General features: G+C 34.5%; 1 protein-coding gene and 1 long non-coding RNA gene across 5 annotated transcripts in view; one reads left to right on the top strand and one right to left on the bottom strand.

Moving 5' to 3' along the window:
- The window catches only part of PTPRK (protein tyrosine phosphatase receptor type K), a 561,297-nt gene that overhangs the window by 17,105 nt on the left and 530,758 nt on the right, over positions 1-13,434 (bottom strand). For all 4 annotated transcript variants that reach the window (XM_079148159.1, XM_079148160.1, XM_079148158.1 and 1 more), the window contains 6 exons: positions 10,194-10,381; positions 8,360-8,447; positions 7,214-7,290; positions 4,281-4,317; positions 2,742-2,839; positions 1,997-2,113 (listed from right to left, as the gene is read on the bottom strand). In XM_079148159.1, coding sequence (XP_079004285.1) covers positions 1,997-2,113; positions 2,742-2,839; positions 4,281-4,317; positions 7,214-7,290; positions 8,360-8,447; positions 10,194-10,381 — 605 coding nt within the window. The remainder of the gene's footprint in view (positions 1-1,996; positions 2,114-2,741; positions 2,840-4,280; positions 4,318-7,213; positions 7,291-8,359; positions 8,448-10,193; positions 10,382-13,434) is intronic.
- On the top strand, positions 12,126-13,228 carry LOC306666248. Its single transcript, XR_013765252.1, has 2 exons — positions 12,126-12,550; positions 12,698-13,228. It is a non-coding gene; the product is annotated as an uncharacterized lncRNA (long non-coding RNA).

Raw genomic sequence — 13,434 nt, 5'->3', positions numbered from 1 at the left:
CGCTAAGAATTAGGGATACTGACAATCATAGGTTTTTTATTCTGTGTGTGTACTTTTTAATTTTTTTTTTGGGGGGGTACTGGGGATCGAACTCAGGGCCTTGTGCTTGCAAGGCAAGCACTCTACCAGCTGAGCTATCTCCCCAGCCCTACTTTTTAATATTTTTGATACAGATAAGTTAACCCTTCTAGGTGGTCATATTTATTAAGCTTTTCTGTAGCACAGCCTGCTTTATGTCCTGTTTCATTTTATAATACCACTTCTCTGCTCCAGTTGTTCCCCTTAAAAATAAACCAGATCAGAGAGAGCCTACAGAGTGGGAGAATATCTTTGCCACTCATACTTCAGATAGAGCACTAATTTCCAGAATATATAAAGAACTCAAAAAACTCTACACCAAGAATATAATAATCCAATCAACAAATGGGCTAAGGAAATGAACAGACACTTCACAGAAGAAGATGTACAAGCAATCAACAGATATATGAAAAAATGTTCATCATCTCTAGTAATAAGAGAAATGCAAATCAAAACTACCCTAAGATTTCATCTCACCCCAATTAGAATGGCGATTATCAAGAACACAAGCAACAATAGGTGTTGGCGAGGATGTGGGGAAAAAGGTACACTCATACATTGCTGGTGGGGTTGCAAGTTAGTGCAGCCACTCTGGAAAGCAGTATGGAGATTCCTTAGAAAGCTTGGAATGGAACCACCATTTGACCCAGCTATCCCACTCCTAGGCCTATACCCAAAGGACTTAAAATCAGCATACTACAGAGATACAGCCACATCAATGTTCATAGCTGCTCAATTCACAATAGCCAGATTGTGGAACCAACCTAGATACCCTTCAGTTGATGAATGGATAAAGAAACTGTGGCATATATACACAATGGAATATTACTCTGCCATGAAGAATGATAATATTATGACATTTGCAGGCAAATGGATGAAATTGGAGGATATCATGCTAAGTGAGATAAGCCAATCTCAAAAAACTAAAGGACGAATGCTCTCGCTGATAAGTGGGATGAGGACATATAATGGGGGGTAGGAGGGGTTAGCGTTAGTGTTAGGGTTAGGTTTAGGGTTAGGGATAAGGAGGGTGGTAAGAATGGAGGAAGGAAGGAATGTATAGAGGGAAAAGAGGGGTGGGAGGGGTGGGCGGAAGGGAAAAAAAAACAGAATGAATCAAACAACTTTGCCCTATGTAAATTTATGATTTTTAATAAAAAAAAAAGAAAAAAACAATAAAAAAAAATAAACCAGATCATGTTGTCCTCAGGTTCAAAACCCTCTAATGGTTGCCTGACTCCCTTGTACAGACTAACATCATCCGAATTGTCATAAAAATCGGACTCCGTAATTTCTCCGAATTCATGCTTGTTTTTGTCCTTCACTTTCCCACCTCAGAACACTCTGGCTTCCTGATCATTTTTCCTTATGAGAGAAATATGTAAGTCTTCCAGTCACTGAAATGACTCCCAACCTTTGCCAGAAACCTGTCGCCTCCATATAACCTGTCACACACTCACTTCCTCTGCTGTGTCCTTACTCATGTTGTTTTCTCCCAAAGTCCTTCCCTAATCATCCTTCTAACATTGCAAACTGTTTCTTCTCCCATCTCAACAATAGTCCCTAAATTCCCAACTGTATTTTTCACCTTAGCATTTACCACCTTTATTCCCTCAATAAATGATAAGCTGAAATGAATGGGGATTTTAACACGTGTCCCAAGGTTTAGGCCTGGAACAGAGTAAGTTCTCCAATAAACACTTGTGCAGTGAATGAATGAACGGATTTCATGCTATAATCAAAACAAACCTGATCAAATTATGTTATGTGCTTACATGAATATGGCATAATGCATCCCTCTATTATGCATAATTATAATGTGCCAGTAGAAAAAAATTTAAAAAGAAGAAAACCTGACAGATTTTTAAGATAAAATATAGTTTTAATGTGCATCTTTTAAATAGAATTTTATTCTTACCCTTTCCAGGGTGAATGTCCGAACTACATATTCAGCAAGTGGTTCCATTTCTACGCAGGTCACTTTGAAGTCACCATAAACTTCAGTATCATCAGGCCAATATTTATAGCATTTAACCTAAATGACAAAATGGATACTTAGTTGTACCTGAATACATACTACACATGAGCCCAGATGATTTAATTTCATGATGATTTTTTTGGTCACACTTAAAACACAGTTAAAAACAAATCTATAACCAGGCACAGTGGCACATGCTGTAATCCCAGTAACTCAGGAGTCTGAGGCAGGAGGATCACAAGTTCAAAGCCAGTCTCAGCAACTTAGTGAGGCCCTAAACAACTTAGTGAGACCCTTTCTCTAAATAAAAAATAAAAAGAACTAGAGAGAGAGCTCAGTATTTAAGTACTCCTGGGTTCAATACCCAGGACCAAAACAAAAACAAAAAACAAAAAAAAAATCTACAAATAAAAAAAAATCTGTTACATGATAATTAGAAAGACATTATATACTCTCTTAAAAATACATAAGCCTAATAACATAATTGATTTTAGTATAAAATCAAAGTTTAATTTATTATTTAATGAGAAATTAAGTAATTATAAAGGTCCACTTAGGAGAACACTCAACTGAATTGCCTATGAATTTTTAAAAATCATTAGCTGATACTGTCTTCAAGTGTCTTGTATGACACTTCTCAGATATATTCATGTTTACTGACAAAAAAACACCTTTTTTCTCTTACCCGGCCAACCTCAACTAAGTTCGTAACCATCACAATGCAGGCAGACTGCTCTTGCCAGATCATTCTCCAGAAATCATACACAGTTTCATGAACTGGGCCTATAAAGAAATTGATTTTAATATTATGTTATCAGAGAAATTTCAGTAAGAGGTTTAGATAAGATAAAAGCAGATAAAATGAGCTAAAAATGATCATTAAAAGTTCAATAAAAATGTCACTGGAACTACTTAAATTCAGCTCTTATCTAAATTAAAACTATAAGGCGCAAACAAGTTTTTTTTTTTTTTTTCCCCCCAATTTGCCTTCTATACTTCCCAATTACGAAGAAGATATCACTAGATTCTCGGTTATTTACATCTCTAAGTCACTTCAATGTATTTTCAAATACATGTGAAAAATAGAATTCTTGTGCCACCATCAACCAAATAGCATTTATTACTAATTCAATACACGTTCATCATTTATGAATAGCATGTATTTATAAGTTAATGAAGAAGCATCCTTACACATGATGACACATCCTAGTATTTTATCTTTTCAAACTGTAAAAGCATGTGCAGGGCTATACGCAGCCCTATAAAGCTAAACTGCTCAATACAATGGTTGAACTTTGTAACTTGAAAGAGCATTTGATTAAACTCAATTACTCCAAAAATATGTGAAACAGTTAGAAAATGACTTCTGTCAAAAAAGCAAATGGCTTTTTTTAGTTGCTTCTTGTATAAAACAGATGCACAGGTTTTTCTTTTGATGGTCAGGAGTCAATTTGGAGAGATAACTAAAGATGTTCTTTGCTTGGCTACTTTTATTCCCCAGTGTACCACTGTAAGAATATTTCTCTACTATTTTCTTATTTTCTATGAGAAATAAGCTTGACTAAATTCCCTCTAAATCTCTGTTTTGTTTCATTCTTGACTTGCCAAAAAATTGCCAGAAGGCAGTATAATATCTCATTATAACAATATTGGTCCAGGTATTATTACATTCCAGGCTGACAAATTGCTGTAAAAACACAGGCACCTTATACAAGAAGAAACCTCCTCACTTTCCTTTCATCATAAATAAGGAATTCCTCTGCCCAGCACTATTGACTGGTGCTTTGAGATATCTGGATACCAAGGACCAAAGCACTGAAACTACCTGCAGATTTTCTTTTACTTTTAATTAAAAAATAAATCAGCCAGGTGCAGTGGTGCACACCTGCAATCCCAACTACTTAGTTGGTGGAGATAGGAGGATCACAAGTTCAAGGCCAGCCTGGGCATCTTAGGGAGACCCTGTCTCAAAATAAAATAAAAATGCCTGTGGAGGCAATGTGGCTCAGTGACAGAACATTTGCCTAGCATGTATGAGGCCATGGGTTCAATCCCCAGGGCTGGGAAAAAAAAAAAGGAAAGTCATGTTTAAGTTTGCACAGATAAAAAAAAAAAATTGTACAAGTGAGTAAAGAACCATGTTAGTCAGAAGAGCTGATTTTTTTTATATGAATGCATAAGCAAGCTTGTTCAATCTATAGCATTTATGAGTACAAAGTTTTACCTTGGGTTGCAATGTAGTGGCTTGGTCTCTGGTAGCCCTAAAATAGGAGAATGAACTGATTATCATATTGCATCAGTATCAGAAATCAATGAATGAAGGCATAAAAAGATGAAGACAACCACCTGTTAAAATTAAGTTATAGTAATAAGTCCAGACATGAGAAGTGAACACATAGTTCACTTCTCAAACCTACATTATCTGAAAGGTAAACATAAAACAAAATTAAATATTTTAAAGGCTCTTATTAAAATATATGTTGTATAATTGAGTTTTGTTTGCTACAGAATAACCTCATAGATTTTGATTGGTTTCACTAAAATGTTTATGCCTTCATGTTTATCTTTAGTCATTCATTCCCAGTAAAATTGTGTTTAAAAATATTTATTCTTACTTTATCATCCAAAAGTACAACACACTGCATTACAAATGGACGAGGACATATTAGAACCATAAAAAAACAAAAAAACAAAAAAAAACAGAACATTCCAATGTTAGAGCTGGACAATGCATGCGTGCATCAAATCAAAGTCCTGCTGGATTTTTTATTTTAGAGAGTATTCCTGTATTATAATATGTTCAGGAATCTGCAAAAACTATTTTGTGTGTGTGCTGATAATGTTAATTTAGACACACACATAATTATAGGTACACACATATATAGGGAAAGAGGAATTTTCAAAAATGCATCTTATCCTGAACAAAAAATTTAGCACTTTTGTTTCAGTGTGCCAAAAACTGTGTAAACATTTAATTTTGTTGCAATAAATTATTTCTCATAAGGAGTTAATTATTAGTTGCTGTCAAACAGTTTGACTTACAACAAATGCTGAGCTGAAAAATTGCTGATGGTATGACAGGGTTAAGTTTTGAATTAGTCATGCATTTACCAAACAATTTCAGTAAAAGGTCTGTGGTAAATTCATCTGCATTTTGATGTGGACAACTCAGTACATGTGCACTGAGATTTCCAATCTAAAATGCAAGAGTGTGTGTGGTACACTGTTGCAAATTGTGAATATTTCTACTTCTTAATTTGCCAACATAGCATAAGGTTTTACTGAAAAACTTTTCCCATATTTTATAAGCAAGTGCTAAAATAATATTGTTTTTGAAAATAATCTCATTTTACTAATATTTACTAATAACAGAAGATATCTCTTAAGTATAATAAACTAGGAGAAGGAAATTATAAAATTGTGTAGTAATTAACTAAAACACAACAGGGTCCTCTTAATGGAAAGATTGGACACAAAGTCTTGTTTAGAATACAATCGTACAGTGTGAACCACAAAGTAGTGCTAAATAAGGCTCCACTGTATATAGGCACAAAACAGAGATTAAACTAAATAAGTAAGAGCAACTAAAAATTTATAAGAGAAATATTGGTTCCTTTTATTCTGAAGAGTAGACAATTACTTTTCTGTGTTGATATTATAATAAATTTAAATACTGAATGAGAATAAATAAGATTATGATCAGAAATTTAACAAATACAAAACTTAACACACTAATTATAACTCTCAAAATTACTAAAACACAAACTTCATAGTGCTATAAATATTATTTTCCATTTATGAAAATTAGAAAAATTTGGGTCTTACATTTCATTTTTTGTATAAAAATTATGCAAATATGCAGTAATATTTTACTTCCACATTTTGCTTTATAATTATGCATACTTTGAATCTGTCAATTTCAGCACATCAATTTTAATTGCTAAAAAAAGCTGAAGTCTAAAGGAGTGCTAAATATGTTCTAGGCATTGTGCTAAATGTCCAATGTGCATAAATTCATTCAATTCTAATATGAAATCAATATATACTGTTATTATTATTATCATTACTGTAAACAGGAGGCTGAAGCACAGAGGGAGAAGTAACATTCCCGAGATCTCCAGTGTGATTTTGAACCACGTCATATGACCAAAGAGCCTGTCCTCCCTATGTATACTATAATGTATTACATCCTTAACAATATATTTTATTTGATAGCTACTTTCCCTTAAATAATTTGCATTTGTATATATGTATGTAACTAAAATTTAACAATGGAATTTATGATCAAAACAAACTTTCATTAATATGATTCCAATATGTATGTGTGATATATGTATTATACAATTGTAAATTAGTAATTATTTTGCATGAGTAATTTTATTGCTTTATAAGCCAATACCATACCACACACCACAAAATAGTCTCCCTGTTTATTTCTTTTTTGTTTTTCCTTTTTTTTTTTTTTCTTTTGCAATGCTGGTGGTTGAACCCAGGGCCTTGCACCAATTAAGCCAGAGCTCTACCACTGAGTTATACCCCCAGCCCTCCCTACTTGTTTTTAACCTCAGAAATCAAATATAAAATAAAATTTCAGAAAAACTGATACACATCATACTATCCAGCTTCTCACATGTTTGGGGAAGGGTAAGAATAAAAGCCAGAAACAGAAATCATCAACAAATAAAACTCGAGTACATAATAAATTGTTGAAGCCAAAAATGATCCTGTTTTTCTAAACAAGAAAAGGGAAGGAGATAAAATAGATCTTACACATGTAAAAGAATTACAAAAAAATGAACATAGATATACTGTATGAGGCTAATTAGGTGAAGCATGCAGAAATAACTAGTAGTAAGCATTAGTAATAACCATAATTAAGAATATTCATATTAAATATTTATAATAGTGTTCTGTTATTTACATATAGTGGTACTTACATCCCTGTACAGCCAAATCTACAGCCCAAACCAAAGTCAGGTGTGAAAGAAAGCACAACAACGTCAGTAAGTACTAGGACGTGGAACAAGGAAAAGTGTACAGTTTGTTCTTTATTTTAAAAGCTAGCAATCACTTTATAGGCAATAACAAGCAAAAAGGTTCACAGATATAAGCTGATAAAGTAAGCATACTATAAAATATGTACTATGAAATACTTACATCTATATAGTTGGCATTGATGTAATCTGAAGAAGGGTCATCCTCAACAGGTTGTAAAATTACTCTGGAGTGATCATCTAAAATGTTTAAATGATAAAATGAAAGCTATTAAATTTCTCCCATGGTGTGAGACAATGTTACTGGTAGAAATTCAAAATAATTCAGTCTTATACTATAATCTACACTCATCAATCCTCTATACATAAATTACAACTATCAAATCAGTAATTTGAAGACCTGCAAGAACTTTAATGAGCTTATTACTTGTTACAATTATAATGGTCCATGGCTTGCATCTTGAAGTTGGGAAGTTTGAAGGCAATTCGATAATATCTGATGAATCATCATTTGGCCCATAGACTTATCTGATGACCTGCACTTCCCTAAACTTCAAATTTTGCTTCTTAGAGGCATGATTAAAATCCTTAAAGTCCTTTTCCTCTGCACTTGACAGCAAACCGAGCCATAAAACTGGACTGTGAATTTTCAACCTTGCTCTTATCTCTTTCCTTGAGAGTCAGGGTTAAATTTCGATGTATTTTAAATACTTTAAAATTTAAATTCAGAACAGAATGATTTAAGTAAGTCAGCTGCTAATTGCAAGTTAAACTATTTTCTAATTTCTTTAGTACTCCTATGGTTTCCAATGGCCATTTTATTTTTCTCATGTATACATTGTGAAGACTTAATCAGGAGGAAGTCCCCAACGCTGACTATCTTGAGGCAATCGGGGTTCAGTTGCTGGCTCCAAGAAAGGAATAAAGGTATGTGTAATGTGTCACCCTCCAACCTTGAATATGTTTGGTCAGCATGTTATAGCAATTTATAACTGAAAAGATCTTTACTCTCCTGATATTCTTAGCTGTTTAATAACAGCCCCCTGCATTTATGTTTAAACATGAACACAGACAGCAAGTTATCTCCACAGGGTGAAGAGTCTGAGGCAATTCAATAAATCAGAATGACAACTGCAGTTATTGCTCATAGTCAATGCTGTTTTTAATATTAAGTAGATTACTTTATAAACAGATGTGCCGTGCTTTAGGATTCTTTAAGTTTAAAAACCACATAAGGAGGAACTGCAACTCACTACATATCTTTGTATACACAATATTTACATTCACCAAGAATAGTATGGGAACTTACATGCTATAATGTTTCCATATCGGTTTTTTGCTCTGTTTTGATCTTTTTTAGCTACATCCCAAGATGCTGATTGACCTTCAAAAAAACTCTGGGAAAAAGAAAAAAATTAACAGGCAGATTGAATCGAATTCTGTTTTTAAAAACAGGTTTATGTGTTCAAAAGACGAAAATGGTAAAAGCCACTTTCTCAGGGAGGCAGGAATTTCTAGAGTAGTAAACAAGCTTTAACTCAGACCTCAAAGCTGGTTAGTTGGATTCATACTTGTTCATCTTGGATTGGACTGAGTTCAAATTAAAGACAAAAAATAACCTCAGAAGGAATAAAAGGCCCTTGAAAGTATTTCAAGTTTCAGATGGCTATAACTTGGTGAGATGGCAGTAGAAAAAGCATTCTTTTCAAAACACACTGAATAATAATGCATTAAAAACTGCGAAAATTACTTTTAATGAGTATCTTTCCAATGTGTGTTCTTTAGCATTTGTAGTAGGAAAAGAAATAAACCTCTGCTTCCTTCTATAATTATTCATTAAATTGTGTGCAATACATCACATTTCATTTTCTTTGAAGATCATGAAAAGGACTGAGTCTCTACAACAAGGGACTACATGAAAATTAAAAAGAGTTCCCTTCTGCAAGAATATGGGAACAGATGAAATTGTTGATTGATTTAATTACCACATGCAGCAATTTAAAATATGGGTAAAGATTTTTCTTTGCAGAAAACTTAAACTTTGCTTCAACACAGGAAATGGGGTCTTCAAAGAGCAAAGAGTCTTTGAAGCAAAGTACACAGGAATACACATGAAATGAACAAAAGAACCAGCTCTGGCAGAGTATTCTAATTCCCTGCATTAATTTTGTTAGTATGGCATAGTATCCCAAAACATATCTGAAACCAGTATTCAAAATTCAAAGGTAATTTTATCCACTCCCCAAATGAGGTTTGAGAGCAGTTTATAGATCAAATATAGAGTATGAAAGATTTTTCATGAAAATGGATGTATTATGGATGCGCTTTCAAAGTAAAGTATTACTTGGGCTCTTTCACTCTACTTGTGTGTGCTCTGGGTGGTAGGTGCAGTGGTATAGACATACTTCTGTGTCCCAGGCTGACATTTCTCAGTACAGGCAGAATAGCAAAAGAACTTTTACCTGTTTGCTGTATTATGTTTATTGGAATGTTCAGTTTAAATCACTTCATAAGATAAATCCTCGTATTTTGGTTTGAGTGGGAAGAGGAAATAAGTTCGAAGAATTCCCCACATCCTTTTTCTGGCTTCTTAATGGTTTTTATGGATTTGCGGTGTTCTCTCTTCCCTACCACTCTCAACCAACAATCTAGGAAATTAACCTGAGGGAAGAAAATACTACATTGGAAGCACAGAGCTTCTTTCTCAATGATAGAGTTAATAAGCAGAGAGAAATGCCTGGTACTTAAGTCATTGAAATAGAATCTGTAATGTATAATGGAACTCCAGGTATCTTGCTTACTGAATTTTTGAATGGGAAAATATAAGGAAGGTCTAACAAAGTGTATTTAATGAGACAGTAAGTTATGGAATCAAAAGTTAAATATTCTGAAAATGAATGAGGAACCAGATCTATCCTTGGGAAGTACTCTCTTCTTTCATCTCTGTCCCTGTTTGCCATATGTGAGTGTGTAGCTATCTATGTATATGAATATGTGTATATATACACTTGATTGTACATTTATAAACATTGGATCATGAGGTCACAGAGCATTCCACTCCTGTTACTTTGTAAGGAGGGAAAAACTTTAAATTCCACCATCCTGGTTAAAAATAAAATTTAACTTAGTACTGAAGCTTTCACCTCATATTCCTCTTTGAACCCGTAGCTGTCTGATGTCTTCATGAGGTTAATGTGTTGCAGTAGGTCAGCTACCCTGATGGCTGGATGCAGTTGTCCCGTCTGATAAGGGGATTCTGTCCCCTCACAGAGGTAGCGAGGGACGTCTAGAAGGCGACTGGATTCTGCTGTAGCAGCGCTGTGGTTCTCATCTGGCATTTTTCACATTCCAGAAGATTAAAAAAGAGATAAAGTTATCTTGTTTAATATACATCTATGCAAAGAAGATTTTAAGACCTTAAGATCTTTCTGATATCAGAAGGAAAGGAGAGAAATACCAGCCAATAGGGCCTAGGACAGGATCCTCATAAAGACAAAGCTTTAACCTTCTACTACAGCTCAAGGGTTGAGGTCAGAGCATATGACGTGTGTATCAACAAGATGCAGGGTGACATCTCACCCCATGGTTGCTCTTTGTCATTGTTGTTTTTGGTTTTGTTGTTGTTTTTTGGTTCTGTGGCTCAAACCCAGGGCCTCAAGCATGCTAGGCAAATCCTCTACCACTGAGCTATGTCCCTAACCAGCTGATTCATGTCCCCCCACTTCGTGTGTGTGTGATACTGGGGGTTGAACTCATAGGAACACTACCATTGAGCTATATCCCAGTCCTTTCTGTTTTTTATTTTGAGACAGGTTCTCACTAAATTGCTTAGGCTGACCTCAAATGTGCAGTATTCCTGCCTCAGCCTCCCGAATAGCTGTGCCACTGTGCCTAGCTCTGATCCAGTTTTACAAAGCTTGGAGGAGGGCTTTAGCAGAGTTCTTACTGTTTGTTGCATTGCAGTAATAGCAGTATAGGATGGGACCAGAGGATCAAACTGTCAATTGGAGAAGTATTTTCATTGTTGAGTAAGTTGAACAAACCCTTTCCCATGCATATCTCAACCTCCCTCAGAAGCCCAATCTAAGCAACCCATCTCCCCCAAGGCTGATCTTCTTGCCTTTGTGGCCCTCCTAAATGCCCTGTTCTCTGGGGCTTTTAACAAAACACACCCAGGACTGGGAAACATGGGCATTCTGTATGATCACCTCCTCCCACCACCCTGCCTATGAGTCAGGTTATATGTGTATTTATATTCAATCTCTGCCCCCTTGGTTTCTTCTTATTGTTATTTTGATCACTAGTATATTTTGACTCTTCCAGCCACCAGGTGAGAGAAACCAGGGTATGCTTCTGGAGCAGAGTGTGTGAACCTCCCCTGGATTTCTTCCCAGGCCTTTCTAGGCTGAGTTATGAAGCTACGTATTTCCATGACCTCCTGCTTTTTAATATCTATTTACATTTCTATTTTCTTACCTAATCCCAAATGCTTAGAGTGTGGAGACAGTCAGATTTTTCTTTTTATTCCTAGAGTATAGCAGTCTTTCAATAAATATTTCAATAAAATATTGGTTAAAATCAATTGAATCCCTCACCACCCACATTTAAGTGTAGGCCCCATACCAACTGTGTTATTAGCTCAAAACAAAAATTAACTTTAAATTCTCTTTCTGTTATAAGGAGGAAGAAAAGAACAAGAACATTTTGCCTATGAAGAATAAACAGTATTTTAATGACCAAAGTACTAATCATTACAATGAGAAGCATGCTTATATTTATCACATTTAAACTTACCACTTAAAAAAAAAGACAAATGTTTTAAGGGGGTGTTAACTTTGAAAAGCATTATACTGTCATACTCATTAACAGAAAAGAAAGTACACTCTTAGGGGAACTTCTGTTTTTAATGATAATGCATATTGTAGAGAACGATATTTAATTAACAGTTAAAACATATTTCAAGTGATGGTACATTTGCCTGTTCTATCACCAACTCTACAAATAGGATATGGCAAAAAATGAATTGTTGTCCCCATGATAAACATTTTTTCTTCCTGGAGAAGGAAATAAAAAAAAAAAAAAGAACCCTACAATCAGATTTGTATGCCTCTATAATTTAGCTTGATTGCATTTATCTTTACCCGCTCTTATTAAGCTGAATGTATTTTCTTTCTTTCTTTTTCTTTTTTTTTTTTTCACATTTACTCCTAAAAATACTACATTAAATAGAAAAAACCCTGGTGGATTCAGTTGTGATCTAACCCCCCAAGTGAATTAATGCCCTCTGCTTAGGTTTTACCCACCCCTCTACATACAAACATTTGCTGGCAAACATGATTTATGAGCGTTAACCTCTTCTTACTATAAGATTATGGTCAACTGATCTACTTTGCTAAAATATTATAATCAATAGACTGATATAAATATATATACATATATGTGTGTGTGCATGTGTGTGTGTGTGTGTGTGTATGTATCCCCAGTAAAATTAAGTGTGTGTGTGTGTGTGTGTGTGTATAAGATTATGGTCAACTGATCTACTTTGCTAAAATATTATAATCAATAGACTGACATAAATATATATACATATATGGGTGTGTGCATGTGTGTGTGTATGTATGTATCCCCAGTAAAATTAAATCAGAAGTAACTGAGTTAGGCACTACCACAGAACATACAATTGAAGGTGAGAAATAAAGACAACAAATAACCTCAGGGAGCCCAGTGCAACCATCAAGCAGGCAGTCAGGGATCTACAGAGCAGCCCCAGAGATCACACTGCACCTGCTGGGGCTGCAGAAGGTTTACAGTTGCAGAGCTCAGTGAGAAACACAGAAGTCACCCACACTACAAATCTTACAGATGATTGTGCCCCAGTATGAAATAGACAGTGCCTTTGGTGTTGCATTAAGTTTTAATACAGTAGTACAATAAGCAGTAAGGTCTTTAAGATAATCACATATGAAATATTTATCTCAATACATTTCCACCTCATTAAATCACCTAATAATGTGACTGCCAGTGAGGGTACATATACTAATTATTATCCTTATTACACATTTAAAAATAATCACTTCAACTATATCCTTGATTGAAAAGTTTTCTAGAGTTCTTTGCAATACACTTACCAGTTATAGGGACTTAAACCCAATGAAGCAGTAAAACACACACACACACACACAAAAACAAAAATATGAATCAATATGAAAAGTTTCTAAGCCCTTTTAAAGCAGTTAAGTAAATATTAATATTAGGCAATATTTGAGGTGATTTCAAAATTTGCTTTATAAATACAAAATCAATTGAATGCAAAATACCACAATCCTATGATAAAAATGCAATAAATTATTTCTTCATATAATATGATTAATGAGAGATTTAGCT

This window comes from Sciurus vulgaris (assembly GCF_902686455.1).
Source record: "Sciurus vulgaris genome assembly, chromosome: 7".
NCBI lineage: Eukaryota > Metazoa > Chordata > Mammalia > Rodentia > Sciuridae > Sciurus > Sciurus vulgaris.
This window is presented reverse-complemented; position numbering and strand designations above follow the sequence as displayed.